At 51.3% G+C, this 25,252-nt stretch overlaps 1 protein-coding gene across 8 annotated transcripts in view; it reads left to right on the top strand.

Moving 5' to 3' along the window:
* The window catches only part of DCTN1 (dynactin subunit 1), a 72,289-nt gene that overhangs the window by 19,865 nt on the left and 27,172 nt on the right, over positions 1-25,252 (top strand). For 3 of the 8 annotated variants that reach the window (XM_063336401.1, XM_063336402.1, XM_063336403.1), the window contains exon 4: positions 1,294-1,325. In XM_063336401.1, coding sequence (XP_063192471.1) covers positions 1,294-1,325 — 32 coding nt within the window. Of the gene's footprint in view, positions 1-1,293; positions 1,326-5,637; positions 5,659-17,647; positions 19,131-23,879; positions 23,901-25,252 lie in introns of those variants that run through there. The other 5 variants (XM_063336397.1, XM_063336398.1, XM_063336400.1 and 2 more) reach the window with 4 other exon arrangements.

Below are 25,252 nucleotides of genomic sequence, written 5' to 3' on the forward strand. Positions count from 1 at the left end.
CAAGGTGGAGGTGGCTCCTGTTTTTTTTATTCATGAGGCGCTTCTGCAGCGTTTGCTGTTGGGGTGATCAGTGCCACAGATGGAAAATTTCCCTGGTGGAATTGCAGCTGGGAGAGGAGGGGGGCAAGAAGCTCCCATGGCTGTGAGCGGCTTGTGGACCTACCACATCTCCAGAAATGGAGCAAAGGATGTAATTTAGCCAAACCTGCTAAATGCAGTGGTTACCTTCATTTCTGATGCACATAAGCCAAGATCCGTTTCCTCCACACTCACGTAGGTGGCACTCATTGTGCTGTCCAACTGTGCACACCGATAACCCAGAGAACGAGGGAGGAATCCTGAATTTGGGGGGTGGGGGTGAGTTTGTTTGAGCAGTGGGGTTTAGCTGCGTGCTGACATCTGACATCCCGCTGTAATGGCCAGGCTCTGTGACGGTGTGCTCCATCAGCCCTCTGTTAGGATGATAAAACGGGAGCACCTCGTAACAGCCGGCACCCCACGAGTTTAGCGATCCAGGGAAGGCCGGCAGCTGAATCGTCGGCAAATGTTCCTGGTGGCCGCCTGTGCTGCGGGAGGTTTGCTCTCGGAGAAGCAGGAAGGACCGTCTGCTGAGCTTGAGGCCACTTAGGGCTGTGGATGCCCCGCTCGGGGAGGGGACACGCAGGATTCCCTGGGCTGAGGCGGAGAGCGGAGGGAGCAGAGCTGCAGCCAGTCGGTTTGGGAGTGTCTCTGAGTGGTCCCTTGTACGTAAACTTCATGCGCATTCAGGTTCCTGACCTCATACGCACCGGGATGGAAACCTTTTATTTTGCTGTGTGAAGTAAATGGTCTCTGGACCTGTATTTCTGTTGATACTCGCATTAGATTCTCATTTGGAATCCGGCTGATTAGATGTTGTGGTACGAACCTCTAGACTGCCTTGTGTTTCCAATAGGGAGAGTGCTCTGAAGGCGACTCAGGATTCTCTGAATTGCAGTAATTTGACTCAAGAAAAGCAGCATAGCCTGACCTAGTTCTGACACGTGTGCCTGAATACGTGGCTTTCTCAAACTGTGCCAACGGGTCTAATAAGGGAGTCCCTGTTCCTCCAAACCCGTACCCCATTGTACCGCCGTTTCCTGGTTTATCCTCGTCTCTGCTTCACGCCCACTTCCCTAAGAACACCCATAAATGGTCCTTTCAGCATGCCTCGATGCTTGCTGGACTGAAGAGGTACTCGGTATGCGGGTCAGGCCAGAGGCGTCCTTTGGGCCAAAGCTCATGGTTCTCTTTCTGTTTTGTTTTTTTTCACAGATTCCCTGGATGCCGCCAAAGCCAGCAAACTGGTGAGTGCTGAGCCCGTGACTCTGCAAGCTGCTGAAACAAATTCCCTTTGCAGCGTGTGATTAGTGGAAGAGGCAGACTTGCACATGCCGCTCTTACTGACTTTTCATTAACTTATATCACCTCTCTAAAAGCTCCATTTTTCAACCCTGCAGGAGCAGCACATGGAAACACACACATACACAAAAGACACGGAAAGGACAGAGTTTTGCCTGTCTTAGTTAGCCCTTTTCAGTTCAGTGCTCTATAATGAAAATGCCTGTGGTAAAGTGCATTTCTTCTGGAACCCATGGGAAACAGGGCCGTATAAAAAGTAATTTTCAAGTAATGACCAGAAATCAGTAAGTTACTGAGGAATAAAACCCCAGTACAGTTTCCTGTATTACACGTTTTAATCTAATTTCAATCAGTGTTACAACATTCACGCCCTGCATGCCTCTTGGCTGTGTTCCTTTAAGTAATGACCCTTACATCCCGCAGGAAGAGCATATTCCTTGGGGTAATTGAAGTTAGCTTCCTCTGGCTTACACGTTTGGCTTACAGAGAAACAGCGTAAACTTCTGAGTAACTTTATTCGGGAATCTCAATGGCTCTTGAGGTATAAATGGGTACATGCTGTATCCAAATGTGATGGGTATTTTCTAAGGAACAGAAAGTAGGAGCGGGTACTTACCTTCAAATACTTTTGACCCCCACACAAGCACAATTAAATAGATACTTAAGGTTAAAACCACAAAAATGGCCATGCACGTATATAGATACTGAGGAATCTGTGGTGGTGCTGGGGACACAGTGAGTTTGGTTTATGTGTGCTTTGGGATAGAAGCTGGATGTTTCTCAGGGACGGACTGGTTCATCTTGGGTGTAGGCAGCTGTGGAAAAGAAAACAGCTTCTCTGGAGATAAGGGGCTTTTCCATATTGCCCTCTTGTATGCGTGACACCTGCGGTTCTGTGTTAGGGCAGCTTGCAAGCCCAGTCTCATGCGTTGAAGTTTCACGTAGTTACTGAGGTGGGAAAACTTTCCCCCACCTCGATGCAGAGCCGTATGCGGGTCCTGGTCAGACTGTGCGGTGTCAGAATCTGGCCGCAGCCGGAAATGGGTGATGGACAGGCGCTTTGAGGTGCTCCGGGGGTTAATCGGGCTCAGATGCCTGGGAGGTTGTGCCTTGACTGCACTCTGTGTCAAGCTGAGTGCCAGAGTAGAGGGTGGAAAAGAAACCCCCCACCTCATGTTAAAGGGATTTAGCAGATTTTGCAGGGGGTGCCTTTTTCTGCTGAGGGGGGGCACGACTTACCTACCGGTGCGTCTGGTCTGATTGGCCTTTTCCATTCCAGGGCCCCTGGCACTGGCGGCATCTTTTCCCCTTGTGTTCTCTGCCTGTGATGCATAACATTTAGTTTCCTGCTTTAATTATACACTGGAATTAATGTGTGAGTTGCTAGGTGAAACCGAGCAGCGTGCCTTGTAAAGGAGGTCAGACCAGACTACCCTTCCTCAAAATAAAGGCTGCAAAAGGGAGTCGTGAAGCATTGCAAGAAAAATTTCCAAAAAAAAATTGTTTCAGAACATTTGTAATGAAAGACAAATAAAATATTTATGAAGTGGAAAAAAAAAATCTTAGAGTTCATGAAATCAGGATGCTAAAATAGTAATTGTTCTCTAAATTCTTTGTGCTGCTCACATTCTGAGAAGGTTGCAGGAAAGGAGATGAACCAAAAGGGTTTGCACCCAGAAGGTTTAAGAAACCCCAGGCTAAATATCTAATGGTACCTTCTGGCTGCAAGAGTCACAATTTTTTTTTTTTTTTTTTTTTCTTTTGCGTAAGAGGTTGAGAATTTGGTGCTGGCCACTGTTGGAAGCAAAATGTTTTGGCCGATGGAGGTCCATGCTGTTCTGGGCTGGGGATGCTGCTGCTTGATGCGCTGCTGTGCTCTGGGGCGTTTGGTCTGATTTGTCACTATGGAAAATGCTAGAGTTCAAAATTAACATCCTGCCACCTTTTAAATACCAGTGGTGGTGTGACAGGCTCCCGAAGGTAACTTGAGTGATGCCACTGTGATGGGCATATGCAGATTGGTCTTCTGCCTTGTGTGTTAGAAACAGGCGAATTTGGGCTTTGCTGTTTGCCTTCCTGGATTACACAGCTCCTCCCAGGAGCTGCTGCGGCTGGGAAACATGGAAATTAGGTGAAAGACAAATGCTCAGAGCCACTTCCCCAGTAGCTCAGCCCAAACAGGTATCTTTGTTCTGTTGAACGTGCAGCTGGCAGGCTGGATGGCTGTTAAACGCAGGATCCACAGAGCGGGTTGGAGTTGGTCCTGCAGGACTTCAGTCCTTTACATGCTGACACCGTGAAGGGTCCCCGTCTCCTGCGAGCAAGTCTGATCAAACACAAGAGTCGGGCTTCGAGCCAGGGTAACAGCACACTGCAGAAGGGAGCAAAAGCAACTGCTGCCTCTTGAGGAGGCAGAGACCCCGCTCCTCCCAGAGAGGCTGCAGCGATGGGAGCCAAACGAACGCCCGGGGCACAATTTTACCTCGCGCAAAGCCTGAGCTCCAGGGCAAGCGTTCTCCAGCATCACTTGTCGTCTGGACCTCTTAAAGGGTGCTGAGGCGGTTTGCTGAAGGGGATGCTGGAATGGTTTGTAGTCCAAGCAGCAGGGGGCTGGGGAGGTTAGTGTGAGTTACTCCTGTCTTGCGGTGGGTGAGCCCCTCCGTGTGCAGGCTGTGGTGTTAGCAGAGCCAGAGCAACCAGGAGCGGAGAACTTCAAGGCAGTGTGGGAGCAGCCTGTCCCTCCCCAAGAAGAGCCATCCCCTGCCCCTTGAAAACTGTCTCTCCAGACCCCGAGGCGGCTGCAGGAGAGTGCTGCAATTGGCCGTGGTCCTCTCGATCCTTTTTTGCCTTATCCGTGTATGTGTTGGCTTGACTACGTGGTGACCATTGTCACGGTTTGTCTAAGGAAGAGCTGCTATTTTCTGAGGGTAAAACCTCTGACGTGCAGTATTTTGGGTGCTTTCCATCTTGAATGTGTGCTTAACAACTGGTGCAAAAGGTGTGTTTTCTGTGGTACTGCATCCTGTTCTCTGAAACTAGAAATTCATCCAAGACCTCTTCATTTCGTTGGACACTCCTGAAGGCCAGCTCTGCAGCAGCAGCCCGGTGGGAAGCTGGAAGCTGCTGCGGCTCACAGGCAGGCTGCCGTTTTCTGGGTGCAAATCCCACAGAAATGGGAGTACCTCTGATTTCACTGTCCCTTCCCTAGCCGCTTGTTGGCTTTCTCCTGTTCCCACCTCTACTCAGAAGGGCAGGGTATTGAGTTGGGGGTCTTCATGGCAGGACTTGTCAGCTCTGTGTTTGCATCTTCTGAGAAAAGTGTCTGAGGAAAAAAGAGGAAAGTCGGAGGGAGCGTTGTTGGGAGTTTGGCTGGCTGGAGAAGGTGTTCTGCAGATGAGGCTGGCCTGTGCGGCCGGGGAGTCTCATTGATACGAAAATGATAACGGCTTTGCAAGAAGAAGGCGCAGAGGTACCACGGGAAAAGATTTCCAGCACACTTTGGATGAAATGCAGTCTCTTCCCAGCCTGATTGTATAAACTCCCTGCCGCCACGAAACATCATCCTTTGGGCAGCAGTTGATGCAGGGCTTTGTCTTGGTGTGATCAAGAATTGCATTTTAAAAGCAAAATATGATGTTACTGTAAGTCGTGAACGGTCTTTGTGACCTGAGGCATGGTGGAAATGGACCCATAAAAAATGTGGGGGGAAAAAAAAAGTTGGATACAGCATCTTCTTCCCTTTGCAGTGTCTGACCCATAGGTGGGTCAGCGTGGGTGGTGAGCAGTATTTATAATAGCTGGATTTGCAGTGGGATCCCTCCTCCCCAGGGATTCCAGGTTGCAGTCAGCTAAGTATGATGTTTAACTCTTCTTTGCTAGCTCTGATGGCCACCATCAAGTGAATTAATTTTCCTTTAAGTGTGTCCTGGCATCTCAAAAGATTCTGTGCTGGAGGAGTGGAAGGTGGATCAATGACACTAGAGTAAATCGAGTAAATTGGAGGGTTGAAAACAAAGCCCTGTTGTCTGCTTTCCTCTGTTAAGCCTTCTTACATTTGTTTAAATTTACTTGACTGTATTTTCCTTTCTGATAGCATGTATTTTTGCAGCCCAATGACTTTTTTGAGAAATGTTCTCTTTCGTGAATAGCTAGCTCTGAAACTTGCGACGTTTGAACAGGAAGCAGATTGCTTCTCATCACCACTGTTGATATGATGTGAGCTCTAACTTTGTACCCTTTTATTCCCTCTTCATGCAGCGTGGAGTGAAACCTAAAAAGGTGGTGCTTTTTTTGACAATTAATCTGTGTGTTGCCGAGTCTCCTGGCCGCATGAAAGGCCCTCCAGTGCATCCCAGTTCATTGTCACCCATTGCTGCCGTGCCTCCATCGTACCATTGCATGTTTGCTCATTGCATGCGCTCCCCTTCGCCAGCCCCCGGCTTGCTCAGAGGATGGGAGGTAAATGCAGCAAAAGCGATTGCTTCTGAGCCAGGCCACGGCGTGGTGGAAAGAGTTTGCATTGCGGTATGGCTGCTCGAGGGAGGCACGGAGGCTGGCAGCCCGGCTTTGCGCTCAATTGTGAGATTTTCTGCTGTTGCAATTAACCGCGGGCGGGTTTTCAAGTGGGTGCCTGGTGCCGGTTACTGTGTTACCCGCGGGCTGTGCCCAGCATCGCTCCCGACGCGTCTGCGCAGAGTTTCTACATCAACCGGCTGTAAGTCTTGGACACCAGAGAGCCAGCTCACATGTCGCTGCTTCCACCTGAAGGACTGATTGACACACCTCAGCTTGGCTTTCACTGCTTTCTGCCTTCTCTTCCCCTTAATTAACGTCTTAATATATTCTATGATTCTGTGATGATTCCCCGACCTGTGGGTGTTCAAAGTACCAGCTACAGGCTAAGTGCTTTACGTGCTGTGGGAAGCATAAGCAGTGCTCCCTCGCGCTTACTGTCCGACACGGAAACATTTAAAACTCTAGATTTGTTTCGCTAACCAGGTGTGTTATCACAGGGCCATCATCCGGCCCATTATTGACCCATATGTAGCAGGTTTCTACACAATACAAGGCAACATTGCACAAAGAATTTTCTCGTGAGCAGTTTTAATTCATAGCTGGGCAGCGATAAACGAGGGAGCTGCTGTAGCGAAGGAACAAACCCCAAGAGTTTGGAAAAAGATACCATACTGCTGAGAAATACGCCTTGGTGACTCGGAGGCAAGTCTCTGTTTTGCTTATACGTGGTATTTGTCCTCTCCCTGGACTACCGCTTCCCATGCTCCTCCCCAAGGTAAGAACACCCCCCCAGACAGCTTGTTTATAACACTTGCCAAAGCTAAAAATCTGTTGTGTCGCTTATTACCAAAATGAACTAAAACTACAAAGGTCTTGGCAGAGAATCATCATTTCCTGTAGGCTGTTTGGGGAATATTTTTTTTGCCCTGGAAATCTTGCCAAGAGAAAAAGCAAATCTGGCCACTCGAGACTTGGAACAGGCGCAGTACGAGCACCAGAGAGAAAGGGATACGGTACCTGCTGAGTCCTTGGCGTACTCGATGCCAGTCAGTGGTATCTTCGCTACCTCTTTTGTTTCCAGCCACTTTCCTTTCGATCTTGGGGTGGAGAGGTGATCCAAACAGCAGCATTTGTCCATGGGAAGTCCGCAGGCGCAGAGCAATGCAGAAGCGCAAGGGGAAGCTGTGGAGGCACTGTAGAGGGATAGCGGGGAACAGCCTTCTCTCCTGAGCTCCTACATGACCCCTCTAGTCCGAAGTCTCTGCATGTCTCTGAGGCTTCACGGACGCGATGCACGCATCTGCCCCGCGTCTCGGTCACCGCTGCTGTTCTGCACGTGACTCTGACTTGTACCCAGCTGTTTCCTGTGGCTCTGCTGCCTTGGTTGGAAGAACTTCTGGTTTTGGATGTTTTGTTTCTTTACTTTCCCATCCCCGTCGTTTCCAGGCAGTTAGGTTGATAGCAGGTTGCCATACGTACGCTGCCGTCTGCTCAGAGCTTTAGCTGTGTGTTGCTTTTAAGAGAAGTGGTTGTATGATAATAGCTGTCCTGAGAACCCTTCCTGACTCGCAATGCGTGGAGACAGGCTCAGACAGGTACGTCACAACTCTTCTCAGAGGGACAGGCCAGTGCCACGTTTTTGCTGATGTCACCTCAGAATTTAACGTTTTCGGCCTTTAATAAACTTGTCAGCTCTCCACCCCCCTCCTTTACAGCTCTTGACCTTGCACAAGTGTGTGAAAATTGCAGTCCAGTTGGTATGATCACAAAATAACTAGCATAATTAGCAGATAAATCCTTATTCATGAGATTAAGGTAGCTCTTTGCATGTTAAATATAGACTTTAATCGTATTAAAAGCTGCTGCTTGCTGCTTTTTTGTGCCAGATGGTCCTTATCCTCCCAGCTATTGTCCCCCTCACTGTTTGTACTGTTTGCCTTGGTTTTGCTAGTGTCTTTGAGCTCGTCGGGAGCAGTGGAGTGGGGCTTCTTGCCGCTGAGGTCGTGGCTGTTCTGGCCTTTGCTGTTGGTCGCATGGGCCGTGCTCTTGCCAGGGGTGGCAGCCCCCATTGGAGGGACCTTGGTTGTGCCATCTTGAAGCCGGGAGGTCCTTCCCGTTAGCTGCGATGCTGCGTAGTGGTCCAGGGGTGAGGGGGTGTCAGGGGGTGTCCTTGTTCCTCACGTAGGCATCTGCTGTGCATGCCTTGCTTGGGGTGCCGGCAGCTGGTCAGAAGCTGGTGGTCCAGGCTGTCCCCTGGGACACAGGGAGCTGCTGGCCTGTCTCGGAAGGGTTTGCCAGCCCCCGCTGCGGCTGCTGGTGTGCTGGGTGGGGTGGGAAGAACACCACCAGGCATTTATTTTAACAGCAGGAAGAGGGTGTTTCTCTCCTAATTTTTGCAGCGAAATGGGTTGCGTGCTCCTTTATCTCCTCGGTGCTACCCGGGTCGCCGTTTCACTGACCCTGTGGTCACCAAGCCTGCCTCCTCTCTTGCTGAAGTGCCTGGGATGACACTGTGTCACACAGCGCCACCTTGCAGTGAGACAGAGGTGCCCGGTCCGGTGACCAGGCTGAGAGCGGGCAGAGGAGGGACTTTGTCATCCCGTGAGTGACGAAGCCGTGCCACTCTTGCCCCGGGAGTAAGGACTTTCAGGAATGGAGAGAAAGGCTGGACAGGTTCCTTGAAGTTAAATCTTAAGAAATACAAAGTGCACATAAATTATATTTGGCTCAGGGAGTCCTTGAGCTGCAGATGTTGGAGAGCAGCCGGAGCAGAGTATTCCTGAGGTGTCCTTCCCCACCTGTCTAGTCTAGTCCCACCTTGTCTGTCAAACGTAGCTGTGCCAGGTGCCTGGCTTGGCCTTCACTGTGCCATACCGGCACAGTTTGGGCAGGTACTCCCTGGGTCCTGGTCCCACTGGGGAGCAGCATCCCGCTCGGACTGTGCGGTGATGGTTGAGCTGTGCAGAGCTCCAGATGGAAGGGGACAGGCCCCGCAGACGTGTCTGCAGCTCCTAGGTGAAATGTGCTCATCTGCAGTACTCGATTGTATCTGTGAGACCCTCAGAGACACTGAGCATGGAGAGTCCCAGGTCAGCCGAAGCAGAGAGCAAGTTCTGAAGTGGTGGCAGGTGGGAGAGGGTTGGTCCCGCTGGTTTGTTGGTCGTGTTTGCAGCGAGCTCAAGCGTGAGTGGCTGTGAGCCCTTCTCTGGAGTGGGAACACACATCCAGCACTGTCCCCGTATTCCTGAGCTGTGTGACCATCATGTTAACTCTCTTGTCCAGGATGCTTTCTCTCACCACAGGTCACCTGTCCTTTAGCAGAATGAACTAAAGCCAGTTTGATGCCTGGTTGTTGTTTTTTTTTTTTTTCCCCTCTAATAGATTGGCTTTGTCCCAGCATCAGTAACATTCCCGTTCCTTTCATTATCCCAGCTGGCATTCCTTGTGCCGGAGCTGGATCCTCAAGTGTTTTGTTTTGAGCTCTGTAATGAGCGTGGCTTCATCTCCCTCGCTGCTGGGCGTTTGATCTTGCTCTGATTCTTGTCCTTCTGTTTGTCATTGTGCCCGGTCATTAGCCGGGTTCGACGGCAGTGTCTCCAAGCGGGGAGCAGATGGCCCGTTTCAGCCTGATGAGGGCATGGAGCGATCTCGTTCCAGATGGTTTCTTTTTAAAGAAGAGGGGCCAACCCGAGCCCTATTAATCCTTTAAGGGAAAGAGTAATCCGATTATCTCATAAAACGTGCCTCACATCTGAACTGACGAAAGCATGTCTGACAAAAGGGCCTAAATGAACCTGTGCTCTGATTTGTACATGGCTAGCCTTCCTCTTGGCCGGCTGACAAACCGTCGTGGCAGTTCTTTGTGCCTCTGAGGGACGTTGACAGGAACTTGCAGCAAGGGCCCCGCTGCAGAACCGAGGTTATTTTGCTGTTGATCAAGGGAGGGATGAGGAAACCTTGGGAGCTGTGAGCCGAGCAGCATCTGGCGCCACAAGCTGGTGGTGCCGTGTAAATGAGCCAGAGTTAACCCCGGCAGCGTCACGGGCTGCTCCTGCTCCGAACCGAGAGGAGATTCGGCAATCTTCTTAGCTGTGTTGGTGCTAAAAGCTCCGTGCTATTTTGCACGGCTTTAGGATAAGTAACTTCTCTTACATATCACTGAACGTTTCTAAAGGACAGCTCTAAAGGATCTGACACGTGGGGTTTTTTTTCCATTGTGAAATTGCGTTTTCTCATCTGTTGCTTCTGCTTAAGATGGCGCCTCCAGAAGGTGTAGCCAGCCCCGTTGTTGGCATTTATTGAATCCTGGATGTGGAAAGAATTTATACATTCTAGATTTAGAAAATTGAGATGTGCATTAGGAGTGGAGTTGGTTCATTAGAGTAGCTGCTGCCCTGCCCTCCCCTTACTATAATATCCTTAATTCTCTTAAAGTTAAATCGTGTAAGCTTTCATGTGACTCCTTCAGCAATATACGTTCTCTAAGGGGCTTATAGCCATGAATAGAAGTTGCTTTTGTCTGAGAATACTTAATACATATGTGGGCCTTTTGCCTGACGAGTTTGGTTAACGGTTGAAATTGCGCAGTGGAGGAAAGCCTCTGTCCTCTGGGCCGACCCAGAGTTGGAAAGAAGTTCTGCTGGAGCTTTTGAATGCCTTCAGATGACTTAAAATCCACCTCTGTATAAATCAGCTCTTGAGCATGTGCTCAAGCTAATGAAACTTGGTGGTTCTTCATTAATATATGCTATTAGTGCTTTTTGAAATGGCACTTGGCAACCCTTCCCCTCCTGACACCACTTGCTCATCTGCAGCTGGCGGAAGAGCTGTTGGGGCAGAGGGGACGCTGGTGGGATCCTGACCTCGGCTCTTGAAGGTGTCCAGATTTGGTTGCTACCTTTTGCTGTCTGCAGGGGCTCTGTGTAAGAGTCATAGCCAGTTATAAGGAACCAAAAGGCAGTTAGGTTTGGACACTAGATCTGTTTGTTTTATCCCAGAGTTGTTTCTGTGGACGCAGTACTGTCCTAGCTGACAATTCAGTCCTTTGTGGCCCAATGGGCTGACTCTGCTGACCTAGAATAAGCTCTTTCTGAAGAATCGCTATCAAAGCTGAGGAGGAAGGAGCTGGCTGGCGATGGGGCTGGTGAGCTGCCCTGGTACTGATGGGCTGGGAGTATGATTTGGCTTCCAGATTGGTTGTTAATTAGGAAGGTGTGAGCTCAGCAGAGCAGCCAGCCTGAGCATGGAAGGCCAATGCGCATCCCCAAAGAGAGCTCTGAGCATCCCTGAGGAGCAAAATCAAACCTGACGGTGAGCAGATCCTTGCACCAGACGGTCACGGCAGCGGGTGTCTCGCAGAACAGTTTGCCAGGCTCAGGCGTACTCACCAGCAGGCAAGTTCGGCAACGGCAAGCTGGGAACGGAGCTGAGAGCAAAAACCCAAGTGCAAGGCAAGAGAGGGGTGAGCAGAGCCAGTGTGAGAGTGGGGAGCTTGAATCTGATGCTCTCTGCCTCAGTGCCCCAAATTGGTGTGTGTCTGTGGCTTCCCTGGACACTCAAGGATTCATAGTAGGCAAAAACTGCATGGCACAGGGAGACGGGAAAGCACCGCCGGGACCGAGAATAGTCTGTGCTTGGTCTGGTGGTGAAGTGAATGCTCAGGAATGGTGTGAGCGGGTGATTATCCTGAGTGAGTCTCCTCTGCCCTTAGTCCTTAGCTAACAGCTTCTGCCAGCTCAATGCTTCATAACTTGTTGATTTTTCTAATGTGGTCAAAGCTTTTTAATGTCGAGCTCTGGTTTTCTGAGGGCAAATCCAGTTGGGTTTCGGGTTCAGTTAGTATTTGCTAGCGTGGAAGTCGGGGCAGTGTGTGTCTGCACGAGCTGTCGGCTCTGCCTGGGGGCAGGCGGTAAATGGCAGAGTCCACTTTGCCCTGGGGAGCAGGGCTGGGCTGGAGGATGCCTGCGGTGCGCTGCGGGTGTGCATAATGTAACTATATATATATATATATCTTTAAATCCCCCTGGGGAAGCCTCAGCAAGCCTGCAGCAGCAGTTTCCTTTGGGGTCACCCAGTGCCGTTCTCCTTTGAACAACAGAAAATTGTTAATTGCTTGAAAAAGAGTGATTTTAATCTCGGCTTATGTGAAAGATAGTAAAAAATAAGGTGACTTGATACATGTAGCTATCTGGATAAATGTAATTCTGTCCTTAATTAACTTTGCAAATGGGAGCGGTGTCTGTTTGCCTATGAGGATGCATAATTGCCGGTTGCCTGAGAGGCAGCACTCTCAGTTCCTCTTTGAACATTTGCACAGGGTTTTCCTTCTGTGGAGCCAGGTGGGATTCCCCGCCACCGGAGGCTTCCCACCCTTAGGACGTGGCTGGCAAGCTCCTGGACGGAGGGTTCCCCACCGGGTCTGGGGCTCGGCGCTGCCTTTGGCACAGCCTGCGCCTCGTTCTTCCTGGGGTTTAGATACCTGTTGTTTGACGCAGGCAGAAACCTCTGGCTCCTGTCCGCCTGCGGGGTGTGGGGCAGGTCTGAGCTGCCCGTAGCTGTACCTGCAGTGAGGATGTGGAGTGCCGTGGCGTTTGGGCTCCTGAAACCGCTTCTTTTGGTTAACCCCTGAAATCTGCTGGTTTGCCTCAGCGTTTCAGCTCTTGAGAGCTTGCCTAAGCACTTCCTTTTGGCTCTTGATCTGAATATTTAGCCATCTCTCAGCTCATTAGAACATTATCTGATTTGTTTTAATAAATTGCTATGGGATCAGAGGCATTTTTGTGAGGATGATCTTTTTTTTTGTATCCTGTCATGCATAGAGAGTGCTAGAGGTCAATGTTACCACAGCTGGAAGCGACTCCATGCTGGAGGGACCGGTCTTTCCTCGGTGTTTATCTTCTGTAGCTGTTTAAATTTTTTTAATTTTTTTTTTGCACTTTAGGAGCTCTCAGAGGTTGAGGCAGCCCCATGTGTTGCCAGAAGCACCTTTGTACAAACTTACATCTACAATAAATTTAGAATACAGACATCGCATACGATTTGCACCCTAGCGTATTTTGCAAAGTTTGCACATTTTTGCTGTGCAGTTAAAACAGTAGAAGGTACGTTTGTCTCTGCTCTGGTAGAGAGAAACCACATCTCTTCATGGGGTTATCATTGCTCTCTCCTGGTTCCCCAGGAGAGCCTCAGGTCTGATATAGCGATGGTTGGGTAAGAGCCTGCAACATGTAGGGGTTTGTTGTTACCAGGATCTGGGGTGTATATTAGGCAGGTTTTTTTGACAACCATCTCCTGTAGCAGAAGGGGTTGGGAGGTTGCTGACCTGACTCTGGTTTTTCATCACGGCCAGGAGATCCTACGTACCAACAACACAGCCTGGCCTTTATGATCTTCTCTGCGGTACGAGGGGTGCTGCCTAGAGGAGAAAGGCCAAGCAGGATGCTTCCAGGCTTGCCAGATACCCAAAAATTCTTGATGTTGGTTGAAGAGAGACAGTCTTAACTGCTTGGAGGCTGGTGAAAGCCCAGCTATGCTTTGGGAAGGTAAATTGATAGGGACGTAAAAGTAACTCGCATGGGAACCAAGGCTTGCGTGTGCTCCCTCCTGAACAGCCAGTGCAGCCGTTCACCCTCACTCAGGATGCTCTGCAGCGGCAAGCGAGACAGAAGGACCCTCACCCCTGCCCAGCTGTGTCATCTGCAAGGGTCTGCTGGGGTCATCCCCTGCCCCCTGCTGAGCACCGCTGAAGTTCTGCCTCCTTCACCATTGTATTTGGGCGAGGAGTATGGCAGATGCTCTTGCAGCCTTCCGGGACACAGACGGCCACATCTGAACTGCAGAGAGAGAGGGACAGTAGCCTTCGTCTTGAACAGAGGAGTCACCCGTGTGTACAACAGACCATGTGTGTTATAGAAGACCTTGATTATAAAATGTGGTCAGTAATTCTAGAGGGTCTCATGTCAGGTCCATGGATCAAAAGTGGATGCATCATTGAAGATACCAGTGATCAATCTTAGCTGCTGGTAGAGAAAATATTTGAAGTGTTAGAATAAAATGACATACCTTGCTTCCTACGTTAATTATCTTTCTCACTCTTTGTGTGACATATCCGTGTTTGCTCTATGACTTAATCCAGTGGCATAATCTTTTATCCTGTGGGAAGATCTCACAAGCTGCGCCCGTGTTCTGTGTTTGGCAGCCAACCGCGTGCTGTTCGAGCTGCCAGTTGAATGATACTTATGGCTCTGTAAGAATTTCACCGGTTAAAAGCAAACCAAACCAAAACTTGGGACTTTGAGAGTCTTAGAGGAACTAAAGACCCAGAGTGACTAACCTCCCCATGCCACTGTGGGAGTTACTGGTTATCAGTAGCGTGGAGGTGGAGTGGGCCCCCACCATGACCAGTGTTTCTGCACCACATTTACTGAAGCCTTGCAGCATTTATTTTGCTTCTGGGCCTCGGGCAGCATTTCCTTGTGATGGGGATGAACAAAAGAGTTCAACATCTTTGAGGGTGACATGGACAGTGGCATTGGGTGCACCCTCAGCAAGTTTGCCGATGACACCAAGCTGTGTGAAGTGGTCGACACGCTGGAGGGAAGGGATGCTGTCCAGAGGGACCTTGACAGGCTTGAGAGGTGGGCCCGTGCGAATCTCATGAAGTTCAGTAAGGCCAAGTGCAAGGTCCTGCACATGGATCAGGGCAATCCCAGGCACAAATACAGGTTGGGCGGAGAATGGCTTGAGAGCAGCCCTGAGGAGAAGGACTTGAGGGTGCTGCTTGATGAGAAGCTCAACATGAGCTGACAATGCACGCTCACAGCCCAGAAAGCCAAACCACATCCTGGGCTGCATCAAAAGAAGCATGGCCAGCAGGTCGAGGGAAGTGATTCTCCCCCGCTACTCTGCTCTCATGAGACCCCACCTGGAGTACTGGATCCAGCTCTGGGTCCCCCAACATAAGGACATGGACCTGTTGTGGTGAGTCCAGAGGAGGGCCATGAAGATGATCAGAGGGCTGGAGCACCTCTTCTGTGAAGACAGGCTGAGAAAGTTGGGATTGTCCAGCCTGGAGATGAGAAGGCTCTGGGAAGACCTTATAGTGGCCTTCCAGTACCTAAGTGGGTCCTACAGGAAGGATGGGGAGGGTAGATTTACAAGGGCAGGTAGCGACAGGACAGGGGGGAACAGTTTTAAACTGAAAGAGGATCTGTTTAGATTAGATATAAGGGAGAAATTCTTCACTCTGAGAATGGTGAGGCACCGGAGCAGGTTGCCCAGAGAAGCTGTGGATGCCCCATCCCTGGAGGTGCTCAAGGCCAGGCTGGATGAGGCTTTGAGCAACCTGGTCTAGTGGGAGGTGTCCCTGCCCATGACAGCAGGGTTGGAACTAGGTGATCTTTAAGGTCCCCTCCAACCCGAACTATTCCATGATTTGATCATGAAAATGAGACTGCATCTGGGCTCAGGCTGAAGGTGTTTCAACATGGGGAATTCTCACCCTTTCTTTCACGCAGCTAAAATCCAGCAAGATGACACCTTTCCCCCCATTAAGCAGAGCAACCAGCAGCGATCTGTGCCATTAAGCCCAAAGGCTTTTAGGCTGTGCTGGGGGGTCTGGAGCGGGGGTTGGCGTGCAGCCCGTCTCCAACCAGCACTAATGACTTCTAATGTGTAATAAAACCCAGACTCTGCCGTCCTTTTTAGGCAATTGATTGGAGCGTGTAACCTGAACTGGGCGCGCTAAGTGCTTTTCAGTTACCCCAAGGGCTTTGGATCCAGTCCGATAGTAAAATGAGGACGCGGGCTGATGCGTGTGTGATTCAGCTCCCGGCCACGCAGCGTGTGTGATGCCATTGCGGACAGTCGCCTCGGTTGGTCTTCACAGCGGTTTGGAGCAGCTGGTTTGTGCAAATGGATGATAATCCGAATTTTTCAAGGCCAGGCTGGACGGGGCTTTGAGCAGCCTGGTCTAGTGGGAGGTGTCCCTGCCCATGGCAGGGGGGATGGAACTAGATGATCTTTAAGGTCCCTTCCAACCTGAACCATTCTGTGATAATCAACGCCCTGTGTGTTGTTTTTGTGAAATTTGTGTGAACTTTCAGTTAAAGTCTGTACCAGTCTGTATTTCTGTAGCACCGTTGCTGCCCACTTGCTGCGACACTAGAGGACCCAGGAGGGTGGGTTTTGGAAAGCATCACGGTAGGGTTTGGACCTTCTGTTTTTACTGACAAATATTGATACTGCTTTCACGGCAAAAATACCGTGAGAGTTTTTAGTGTATCAAACAGAATAAAAACCCCGATCTGCGTGTTTGAGGTATGAGCCTTATAGGGTAGGAAGTTCCACATGTACAATTAATTACTGAATCCTGGGCTACCTGAAGTGTCCCCTTCAGTCTCTTACAAAGGGTTCCTGATTTTTTAACTTTGGCTGGAGGGAAAGGGCAGAAAAGTTGGAGAGGAGCCGTGGTCTGCTTGGCTCCCGTCCCCACTCCCCGAACCTTCTCCCCTTGCTTTGTGATCAGGATGTGGCTGTGGCGCTCGGACCCCCGTGCTGCAGCCCCTCTTGTCAGCGGGTGCCTGAACCTGGGGTGTCCTGTCCCTATGACTGCTCCTGGGAGGCTGTCTCCCAACTGTCTCACTCTGCTGTTAAGAAAGCTCCTAATTCCCAGCCTAATTACTCCTGGTCAGTTATTACCTGTGGTTCACATGCCACATTGCCTTTTAGCTGCAACAGCTTTCCCCTTTGGTGGCGTCTGCCCCTCGGGTGTCATTACAAAGCGATTGAACCTTCACTTAGCCTTTATTTTGCTGCCTTGGGCAGGGAGAGTGTTTTTAAGCTCTTGTAGAGTCATCCTGGAGGCTTCCTGCAGCATAACAGGAACGCAGGGCTGCAGGGAATGGCGAGAGCTCTGCTCTGATGCTGTGATGGGTGAAATCAAGTGATGCTGTTCCTCCCGGTGCCGGGTACAGTGGCTGTCACCTTCCCTCCTTGCCCAGGTGATGCTGGAGTTGGAGGTGCAGCAGGTCCCTGCTTCTGGGGATGTCTTCTGCAGGAGCTGGCTGCAACCGTGGGGTGTTCCTGGGGGGAGTCCTGCAGCAGTGGGGGACGTGGGTCTGCCAGGGGGAGGACGTGAGGCTGGCTGTCCCCCTTGGATGGGCACAGCGGCGGGGCCAAGGAGAAGGAGCAGCCGCCATGGCCCTCCCGATACCTCCATGGAGCAGTGCAGGTCTGTTCGGGTTTGCTCAGCACAGGTCATTCCCCTGGCCCACGGAAACACTTGGGTGCCTGGAGCATGCTCGATCATCGTAGGGGTGGCAGTTTCCTTCTTTAGCTCTTTCTGACTCCGGCTTTTCTGTCCCAAATGCTGCTTTTTAGTCTGAAACTTCCTGTCTTCCATCTCTGGAGAAAATTAAGTTAATGAGCCCTGGGAAGGGGTGGCTTTTGTTGTGTTAGAAGGCTTTTAAGAGTCTCATAAAAGCACACATTTTGATTTTTAGAATATATATTTACACCCTCCCACCCTCCCCCATATACATATATCTATATACATATTCTAATGCGCTCAAATCTCAAAACTTCAGTCCAGGGTGAACATCTGTGCAAGACACCACAGATGTTCATTTTCCTAATTCAGAAGTTTTTCAGAAATCAAAACCCGCTCCAGATGATCGCTCTTGCAGTTGGGTGCCGACCGCGTGTGGCATGCCGAACGGCGGGACTGCCTTGATGCCCCAGGAAATTTTAACTCCAGGAAAGTTGGCTTTAAGGACTTTTTCCAAGGGATTGCAAGTATTGGGCTGAGTGTCCATAACGACTGGTGCTAAAAATACACTTTGTGTGTAGAGGCTTGTATATGCACATACGACTTAAGGACAATGGCTGCTGTTGGTGAGTCCGGGTCAGCCCGAGCTCCTCTCCCGCCTGGTGCTTTAGTGTGGAAGTATTGCAAAATAACGGAATATAAATGGGAGTTGTCAGTATTGGAAAAGAAGGTCCATGTTTGCACACATATGATGTAATATACAAAATAAAAGATGTGTGTGTATGTGAAATGAATTGATAACCTAAGTGCCGGGATCTCCAGTGTGCGGTGGGGTCAGGGCATTGAGATTCGTGAAGAGCTTGCAGTGAGACCTCGCTCCAAGCGTTACCGGTTGCTTTGGCATTTAGACCTCTGTGTTGCAGTTCTGATGGAGCGCTGGGACGACAAGGATGCCAGGCAGGAATTCGGGGTTTGAGCTTGGCAGTGTAGTGAGGCTCAGACATGGCCGTCTGGCTGACGTGCCGGGTGCTCGTGCTTGTTGGCGGGGGCTTTTTTAGGGCAAGGGTTCTCCAAGGCCGATCCCACCGTGGGGCTTTCGCTGGCATCCTTGGCTGCGCAGGGGTGCATTGAGCTCCCTCGAAAATAAATCCCCTCGTTGGCAGGAAGCGCCTGGCTGGGAGTCGAGCTGGGTGGTGAATGCCATCGCCGCAAGATGGACGCGGATCCTCACCGACATAATGTCCATCTGTCCGGGCTTAGCTCCGTCCGTCTGTCCCTGGGCTCAGGGGATTTGCTGGCGAGGTCCCAGCCGCCCCTTGGGCCGGCGTGGCCGCGGCGGCACGTAGTCCCCCGGGGCGGGCTGTGGTGCTGTGGGCAGGAGAGGTCTGTGGGGCACGGTGTGTGCATGCGTGGATGCCGAGCGGAGGGACGGAGCAGGCTGGACCCGCCGGCCAGGCGGCCGAGCCCGGGGGTGTTGCTAAGCTACTGAGGACCCCTCGCCCCAGAGGAGCATCGCCTGCCGTCGCTGCCGGCTCGGTGCAGCATCCCCGGTGCAGCATCGTCGGCGCTGGGAGGAGAGACCCACCGGCGGCGGTGATGTAATGAGGCGGTGGTTGGAGGCACCGGCGGAGAGAGGACGAGCGGCCGCGTCTCCGGCGGCTGGCATGGACCCTCCCGGCCCTGGCTCACCGCAGCCCCGCTGAGCAGACGCCTCCGTAGCAGCCGGCGCGTCGGGAGAGGCGTTTTGGTGGATTCTCGGGGCGGATGGCGAGCGGATAGAGGGAAGCTGCAGCCATTTGCAAGCGCTGCCGGGCAGCCTGTGCTCCCGAGACAGAGCCGCCGAGAGCCGCATTGTTGTGACCGAGTGTGCTAACAGTCTCTCTCTGCCTCCCTGTCTCCCTTTCTCTCTCTCTCTCTCCCTCCGTCTGTCTTTTCTGCAATGATGAGGCAGGCCCCAGCAACACGGAAGGTACAATCTGCTGCTGTATCCACACCGTCATTGCTAATGCTGCTTCTGAATGTACCTTGTTTTGCTCTTTTTTTTTATTTTCCCTTTTTTTTTTTTTTTTTTTTGGTATGTTAATGCTGCTGAGCTTTAATTGCGAGTTTGACTGGGTTTCAGGTGCCTGTGGACAGACAGGGTGGGGGGGTGGGGTGGGGGAGAGGTTGCTGAATGAGAAGGCAGCATCATTTAATGTCTAGCTTTTTTTTTTTCCTTTCAAGTTTCCGTTCAAGTCATTTCTCCATTTCACCTGTCCGTGCCTGTGTTGCATGCAGCATCTCTGCAGCTCGGCTGGGCTCCGGTGGCTTCTCTGCTGCCGGAGGTGCTGGTGCTTGGCTTGTGGAAGTTGCATGTTAATAATAATAACGTTTTTTCCTGCCTTAGCAATGCAAGCCGTGCCGTTGGGTTCTGCCTGCTTTTAACATTTCCAAATGTTTGTCGTATCCGGGTTCCCTGTCAAGCTGACATTTCGGCAGGTTACAGCACAGACTCTGGTTTGTGCTCTGGTAGTGTCCTATATGTTTATTTTTAGCATAACCAGGATATCACTGTTCAGCTTAAAGAGAAATCTTGAGAATTTTTGCCTGATCTCAAAGAAATGGTGAAAATAAAAATAACTGAAGGCACAAACGTGCAACTTCACTGGCCGTGCTGTGTCAGCGAGAAGACTTTGCCGGTTTATTAACGTTACAGTAAATGCTCTTGATTTATTTACGTATGTGGTTCCTTGAGCTCACCTAATACGGTGAAATACTTTGTTAGGTGGCGATTACTTTAAGAGCTCGTGTTTAATCTGCTTCCAAATGAAAAGTTTTACAAATGCTGATTTTCCTTTGCTTCCAGCAGAAGGGTGGAGCGGTGGGGCCAGCCCAGTGCTCAGCACCCTGTCTGCCCGGGAGCTTTACAAATCTGGCAGACGCTTGATTTAATCCTGCTTTTCCTGTTGTTACCTCCCCTTGCACATGCTGCCTCTGTATGGGATCCTGCCTGTCAGGGAGTTGTTTAGTGTTGCCGGTTGTTTAAAACCCAAAATTTCTCGTCGCGCGTACCCAGCCGTAGCGCAGGTAACATCACCCTGGGAAAAACACCCCCGAGAGGAGCTTGTCCTTCTGTTGCTGGAGTGTCGTGGGGGTAGAGACAGCGTTAATGCCAACAGGTCTTGTCTGGAGAAGGCTTGGTTCCTCCGCGAGGCCGAGTTCCCTGATGGGGAGCGGGATGGCATCCTGCCTGCCCAGGTGGGCAGCGCTGACCTCTGTGGCCTTTGCTCGGTCAATGCCCGGGCATCAGCTCCAGTGGTTGCCAGCCCCCTCCACCCGCTGCTGGAAAACCTCACGGAAACTACGTGGGAAATCTCTGCAGCAGCAATTGCAGCCTGAGAAGTTCTGCTTTTCTCCATCAGGAGCCCTCAGACTTTGTCCAGCAGAAGCGTTCAGCAGTACGGTACCAGTCCTGCCTGGCGTAAGGTGCTGTTAATACAAATGTGCTTGTCCATACTCACAGCGTTGCCAACGTTTAGTGCTCCTGATGGAGACTCCCACACGTGGAGCAGAACCGAACCAGGAGGGACCTGCGGAACTTGCCATCGGCAGCCCTACATTTGAGGCGGGCCATGCCGCTCCACCACAGGCAGTTGTTGGTATCCAAGAGGAGTTTTGCTGGAGTTCTTGCTGCTAGAAGCAAAGTTTGTATCTGAGTGAGTCCGTTCTGAGCCCCAGATGCTCTCTCCTCACTCCTGAGTGCAGGACCTGCCAAGGGAGCAAAGGTTGTATAATGTCATCAACTATTTATGCAGCAACATTACGCAGCAGAGTTCAAAACTGCCATATGAAATATTAATAGCAGCAGCTGGGTGGTGCAGAACATCTTGGGGATCCAGGAGGGCCCAAAGTTTTTTGTATTAAGCTGCTACATAGTCTGGAGCCCGGCAGAAGTTCGAGCGTCTGCTCCCAGCTCCCGAGCAGGCCTCCTGGATGCTCCCGTAGCTGTGAAGAGCTTTGTCGGTGGAGTCCTGCTGCCTCCCTCTTGCACGCCATCTCCTCGCCAGCTGGATGCCGTACCCGAATGGCTAGAAGGGGGAGAAGCCAGCGTGGCCCGGTCCAGCCGCCTTTCTGCCAGCTGCTTCCGAGTGCTTCGCAGAGCACAGTGGATGGATTGCTGACGCGAGGCGTGCTGTGTGACAGACGGATGGAGAGGAAGACAGCCGGGGCGATGGGGAACCTGTTTGCTCTCCCTGCAGCAGAGCATTTCTCTGCCCCCCTTCGCCAAGGAGCCGCTCACCTGGGGGATCTCAGAGCTGAAGCTTCAGCTTTTTATGATCTTCACGTGGCGTTACGTGGAGGGGGGACCAAAATGGCCTTCCACCTTATACCAGAGGAGGCATGAAACCAAGATTAATCTCTGCCGTTTAGCGTGGCTAGCTTTTAGAGACCGTTACCAAGAGGCTTCTCCCTTTTTTTAAGGATTTGGTGTCGTTTGAGTCAGGGAAGACGCCCAGCTGCTCCCCACCCCATAGCCCAGCTAGGGAAGGCTTCAGTGGTCGCTTGTTGAGTATTCTCCCCCATGTCCAGCTGCTGCCACGGGCAGCACTAAGCTGTATTTCGAACGCAGAGACTTGGTTGCCAGTGTGAAACGCCCCAGCCTTTGGCTACTTGTGTCTGCCTCACACCGGGGTGCTTTCGGTGCCGACCGTGCAGAGCAAGAAGCAGGATGGCGGGGAGCACCATGCCTGGTGGTGGTGGGGTCTGTTGAGTTCCCCCCCTGTGTTGGGAGCCACGTGCTTGGCAAGGAGTGGAAGCATCTCCCTGTGCGCAGCTTGCCGAGTCCCCCGGGGAGGGGTGGTTTTCAGGGCGGTTTTCAGATTTTTAGTGCCACTCAATGTAATCTTAATTTAGTAGGACTTTTGAAAGATGCTGGAGTGTTCCTGAGGAGCTTATACTACTGCTTCTAAATCAGCCCTGTATTTATCTGAGGGTTTTAAGCTTTTACTGTTGTCATTACATTTTCCTGGCAAATTTTGCCAAGCAGAAGATGTTACGGAAGATGAGTGTCTTCCCTCAGTATTGAAATGGGCCTGCTGTCGAGTGCAGCCTCTTAGAAAAGGCTAGAAGTGAGCAAAATAGGATTTAGCCCAAGTAATACAGTAGGTAATCGGCTATTTTGAAGTGGTAACCTGTCCAGTTGTAATCCATGTTTTAAAAAAAAAAAAAAACAACAAACAAACAACCACAAAAAACTGTAAGATCTCTCAGCTGGTTGTTTGAGGCCTTGGGTGGGAATATGACCATTGCTTCTGAATCTCAGAGAGCAGCTGCGATGGCGGGTGCGATGCTGCCGCTGGGCTGAGACAGGTCTGCCTCTGGCTCGCAGGGGCCGAGCGTTTGCTGAAGGGCTTTGTGCGACCAAGTGTCCCGCTCATGGCTGCATCCTTGGGGAGTGTCCTATGGCAGCGTTTTTATTGATCTTTTCTGTTCTTGGTTACTCGAAGCTGTGGATCAGGTAATAGAATAAAAAAAATGAAGCAGCACGTTAAAAGCTTTAAAACATGTCCCGGTGTTTTAAAGCTGCAGCTGGGGAGTAGATGTCCCTGCCAGAGGTTCCCTCTGCCCGGTCCGATGGCTTCCAGCACCCGGGAGCTCCCTGCCCGCACCCGGAGCTCTGCCCATCCAGCTTCCCTGGCTGTCAGAGTCCTGTCAGCCTCACTGTTACCTGTTGTTATATCAGCTGTGGGTGGAGTATCTGTTAATGGGAAAAATATTTACGGACTGATGTGCACAGCAAGGATGCGCTGAGATACGCGGGGCGGCCTCCCCACCCTTCGACACGAGAGCACCCACTTGGTGGTGGTTGTGTTACTGCTATGCTGCATGTGCGAACGGTGGGTGTATCTGGGGGTGCAGAGGGTCCTGCCTTCAAGTCGATGGATCCGTTTATTTCCAGGAATGAAAAGAAAATACGGGAGTGTTTGAGCAGGAGCTCCATGTTAACCCTGCGAGTTTTATGACTAAAGAGCAACAGAGCCCGGGGGCTCCAGCATCTCTGTGGTCAGATGGTTTGGTGATGCTCTGGTCCCTTCAGAAAACCAAAGGGGTGAGGGGAGGGGGGAAAAAAAATTAAAAATAAAAGCCCTTCAATCTCGTACTCAAGTGACCTCTCGGAAAGGAGTGTTGAGCTAAATCCACTCCTTGGCGGTAGAACCTGGTGAACCCTGCGCAGCTCTGCAGTAAGGTGGCAGCAGTTTCCAGGCTGGCCCAGGGCAGCCCAGATTTTGCTTTTGAAGCTAAAGATCTCAGAATTTAAAGGTGCATCTGCCCCCGGGGTGTTCGGAACCCCCGGAGTTGGGGTTCGGGTCCAGGCAGTGACCTTCTCCCCAGCTCTGTGGGCCTGCACCTTTGCTAAAGGGGGAGACGTGGGGCTGGAGCTGGATGAGCGATCTGTGGTCTAGGCGAGAGCATCTGACCGGGAGGCTGAGCTGCCGCCGGGCTCTGTTTCTGTGGGAGCTGTGCTAAGCAGGGTTCTGCCTGGAGCTGCCCGGGGAGCGTGGGTTAATGAGCTCGTACACCTGATGCCATGCACACTAATTGCCCTGATGTCTTTTGTTTCCTTTACCTTGTTCTCTGCTGCATCTGCTGCTGCGCTGCTGCGGTCTGTATCTCTGCTCCTGTCTGTCCCTGTATGAATGTCTCTCCTCCTCTGCCTTCCGCTCCCGTGTCCCTCCAGACCACCGCCCGGCGGCCCAAGGTGAGCAGCTGCAGTCGGGGGGGCACTGACCGTCCCCCGTGCGTTAAACGTGAACTCGGTGAGCGCTAACCCCAACGTGCCTTTTCTCTTCTCCTTCCGCCTCGTCGTACAGAGCCTGGAGGAGCTCACGGGAGCGACTGACGTGCTCCTCTGGAGCGTGTCTAAATGGCTGGGGACGACCTGCCTGGGCAAAACGTCTACAGAAAAGTTGTGCTCTTAGCCAGAGCTCGTCTGACCGAGTGGAGCATCAAAGCGGTGTAGAAATGCCCAGTCTGGCTGTCTGGCAGAGCACACTGCTTGGTGTCCCTGTTAATGTTCCTACTTTCTTCTCACTGACTGCTGTTTCCCAGCTTACGTGGGGAACTTTCCAGTGGGATCTTGAGGGTGTCTGTTGGAGGAGAGAGGTGAGAGCCAAGAGTTGCCAGCCAGGGCTGTATCGATTCCAGCTCAGGGAATTGCTCACGTTTTGAGGTCTGCCCCGAGCCAGCAGGACTTGCCTTGCAAAGGGGCACATGGTTAGAGGAGAGCAAACAAAGGAGATAAGTCCTGAAAGAACTCTATAATAGCCAAGTTATGATTTGTAACTGGTGAATTATTTTTTTTTCCTCGTCTATGAAGGGGTACACTGCAGGGAGCCCTGTATTTTCACTGGCATGTACAAGAAACTCAAACCAGGGCAGCGACGGATTCATTCAGTCTCAGGGCAACTGGGATCCTGGCTGCCAGGCATCTAGCTTTCCCCTCCAAAAAATATCTTGTTAACTGTCCTTTTGGCAGTGTAGGGCCAGAGCCCAGGCTGAGGTAGGACCTCATGGCGGGGGGAAAATTGTGTGACAGAAGTATATGAACACAACGTGAGGAGGAGAGTCCACCACTCCTTCTGTAGGTTTAAATTTCCTCTAAAATGTCTCCCCCCGCAACCCTTGAGACACAGCGGGGATTTTGCTGTGAGTCCATGCGATGCATTTGCAGTGAGGCAGAGAAGTGAGCTCAAGGTAAGCAGCTTTTGTGTGCTGGTGTGGATTTTAAGCCAATTTCCATCCCAGCTGGGACCTTACCATTTACCAGGGTAAGTCCTGGAGACCTCTCAGCAGATCACGTTTGAATGATGTCCTTGTTCTTGTTCTCTGCAACTTGTGCTGGAGGGGACCTGTGAGTGAATGTCCTACGTGACCTCCTCCTCCTTCTTTGGCCTCACATCTGTGCTGGGCAGGAATTAGATGGGGTATGAAGACACCCCTGCATGCATGTTGAGATCAGAGCTGTTGCCCGTGTTGCCCAGCTGCTCTGGCACTCTGCAGCATTGAGAGCCCCTCTCAAGCCATTGCATCCTATTTCGGTTGGGCTCACAA

The sequence above is a fragment of the Chroicocephalus ridibundus genome, chromosome 5 (assembly GCF_963924245.1).
Source record: "Chroicocephalus ridibundus chromosome 5, bChrRid1.1, whole genome shotgun sequence".
NCBI classification, from domain to species: domain Eukaryota; kingdom Metazoa; phylum Chordata; class Aves; order Charadriiformes; family Laridae; genus Chroicocephalus; species Chroicocephalus ridibundus.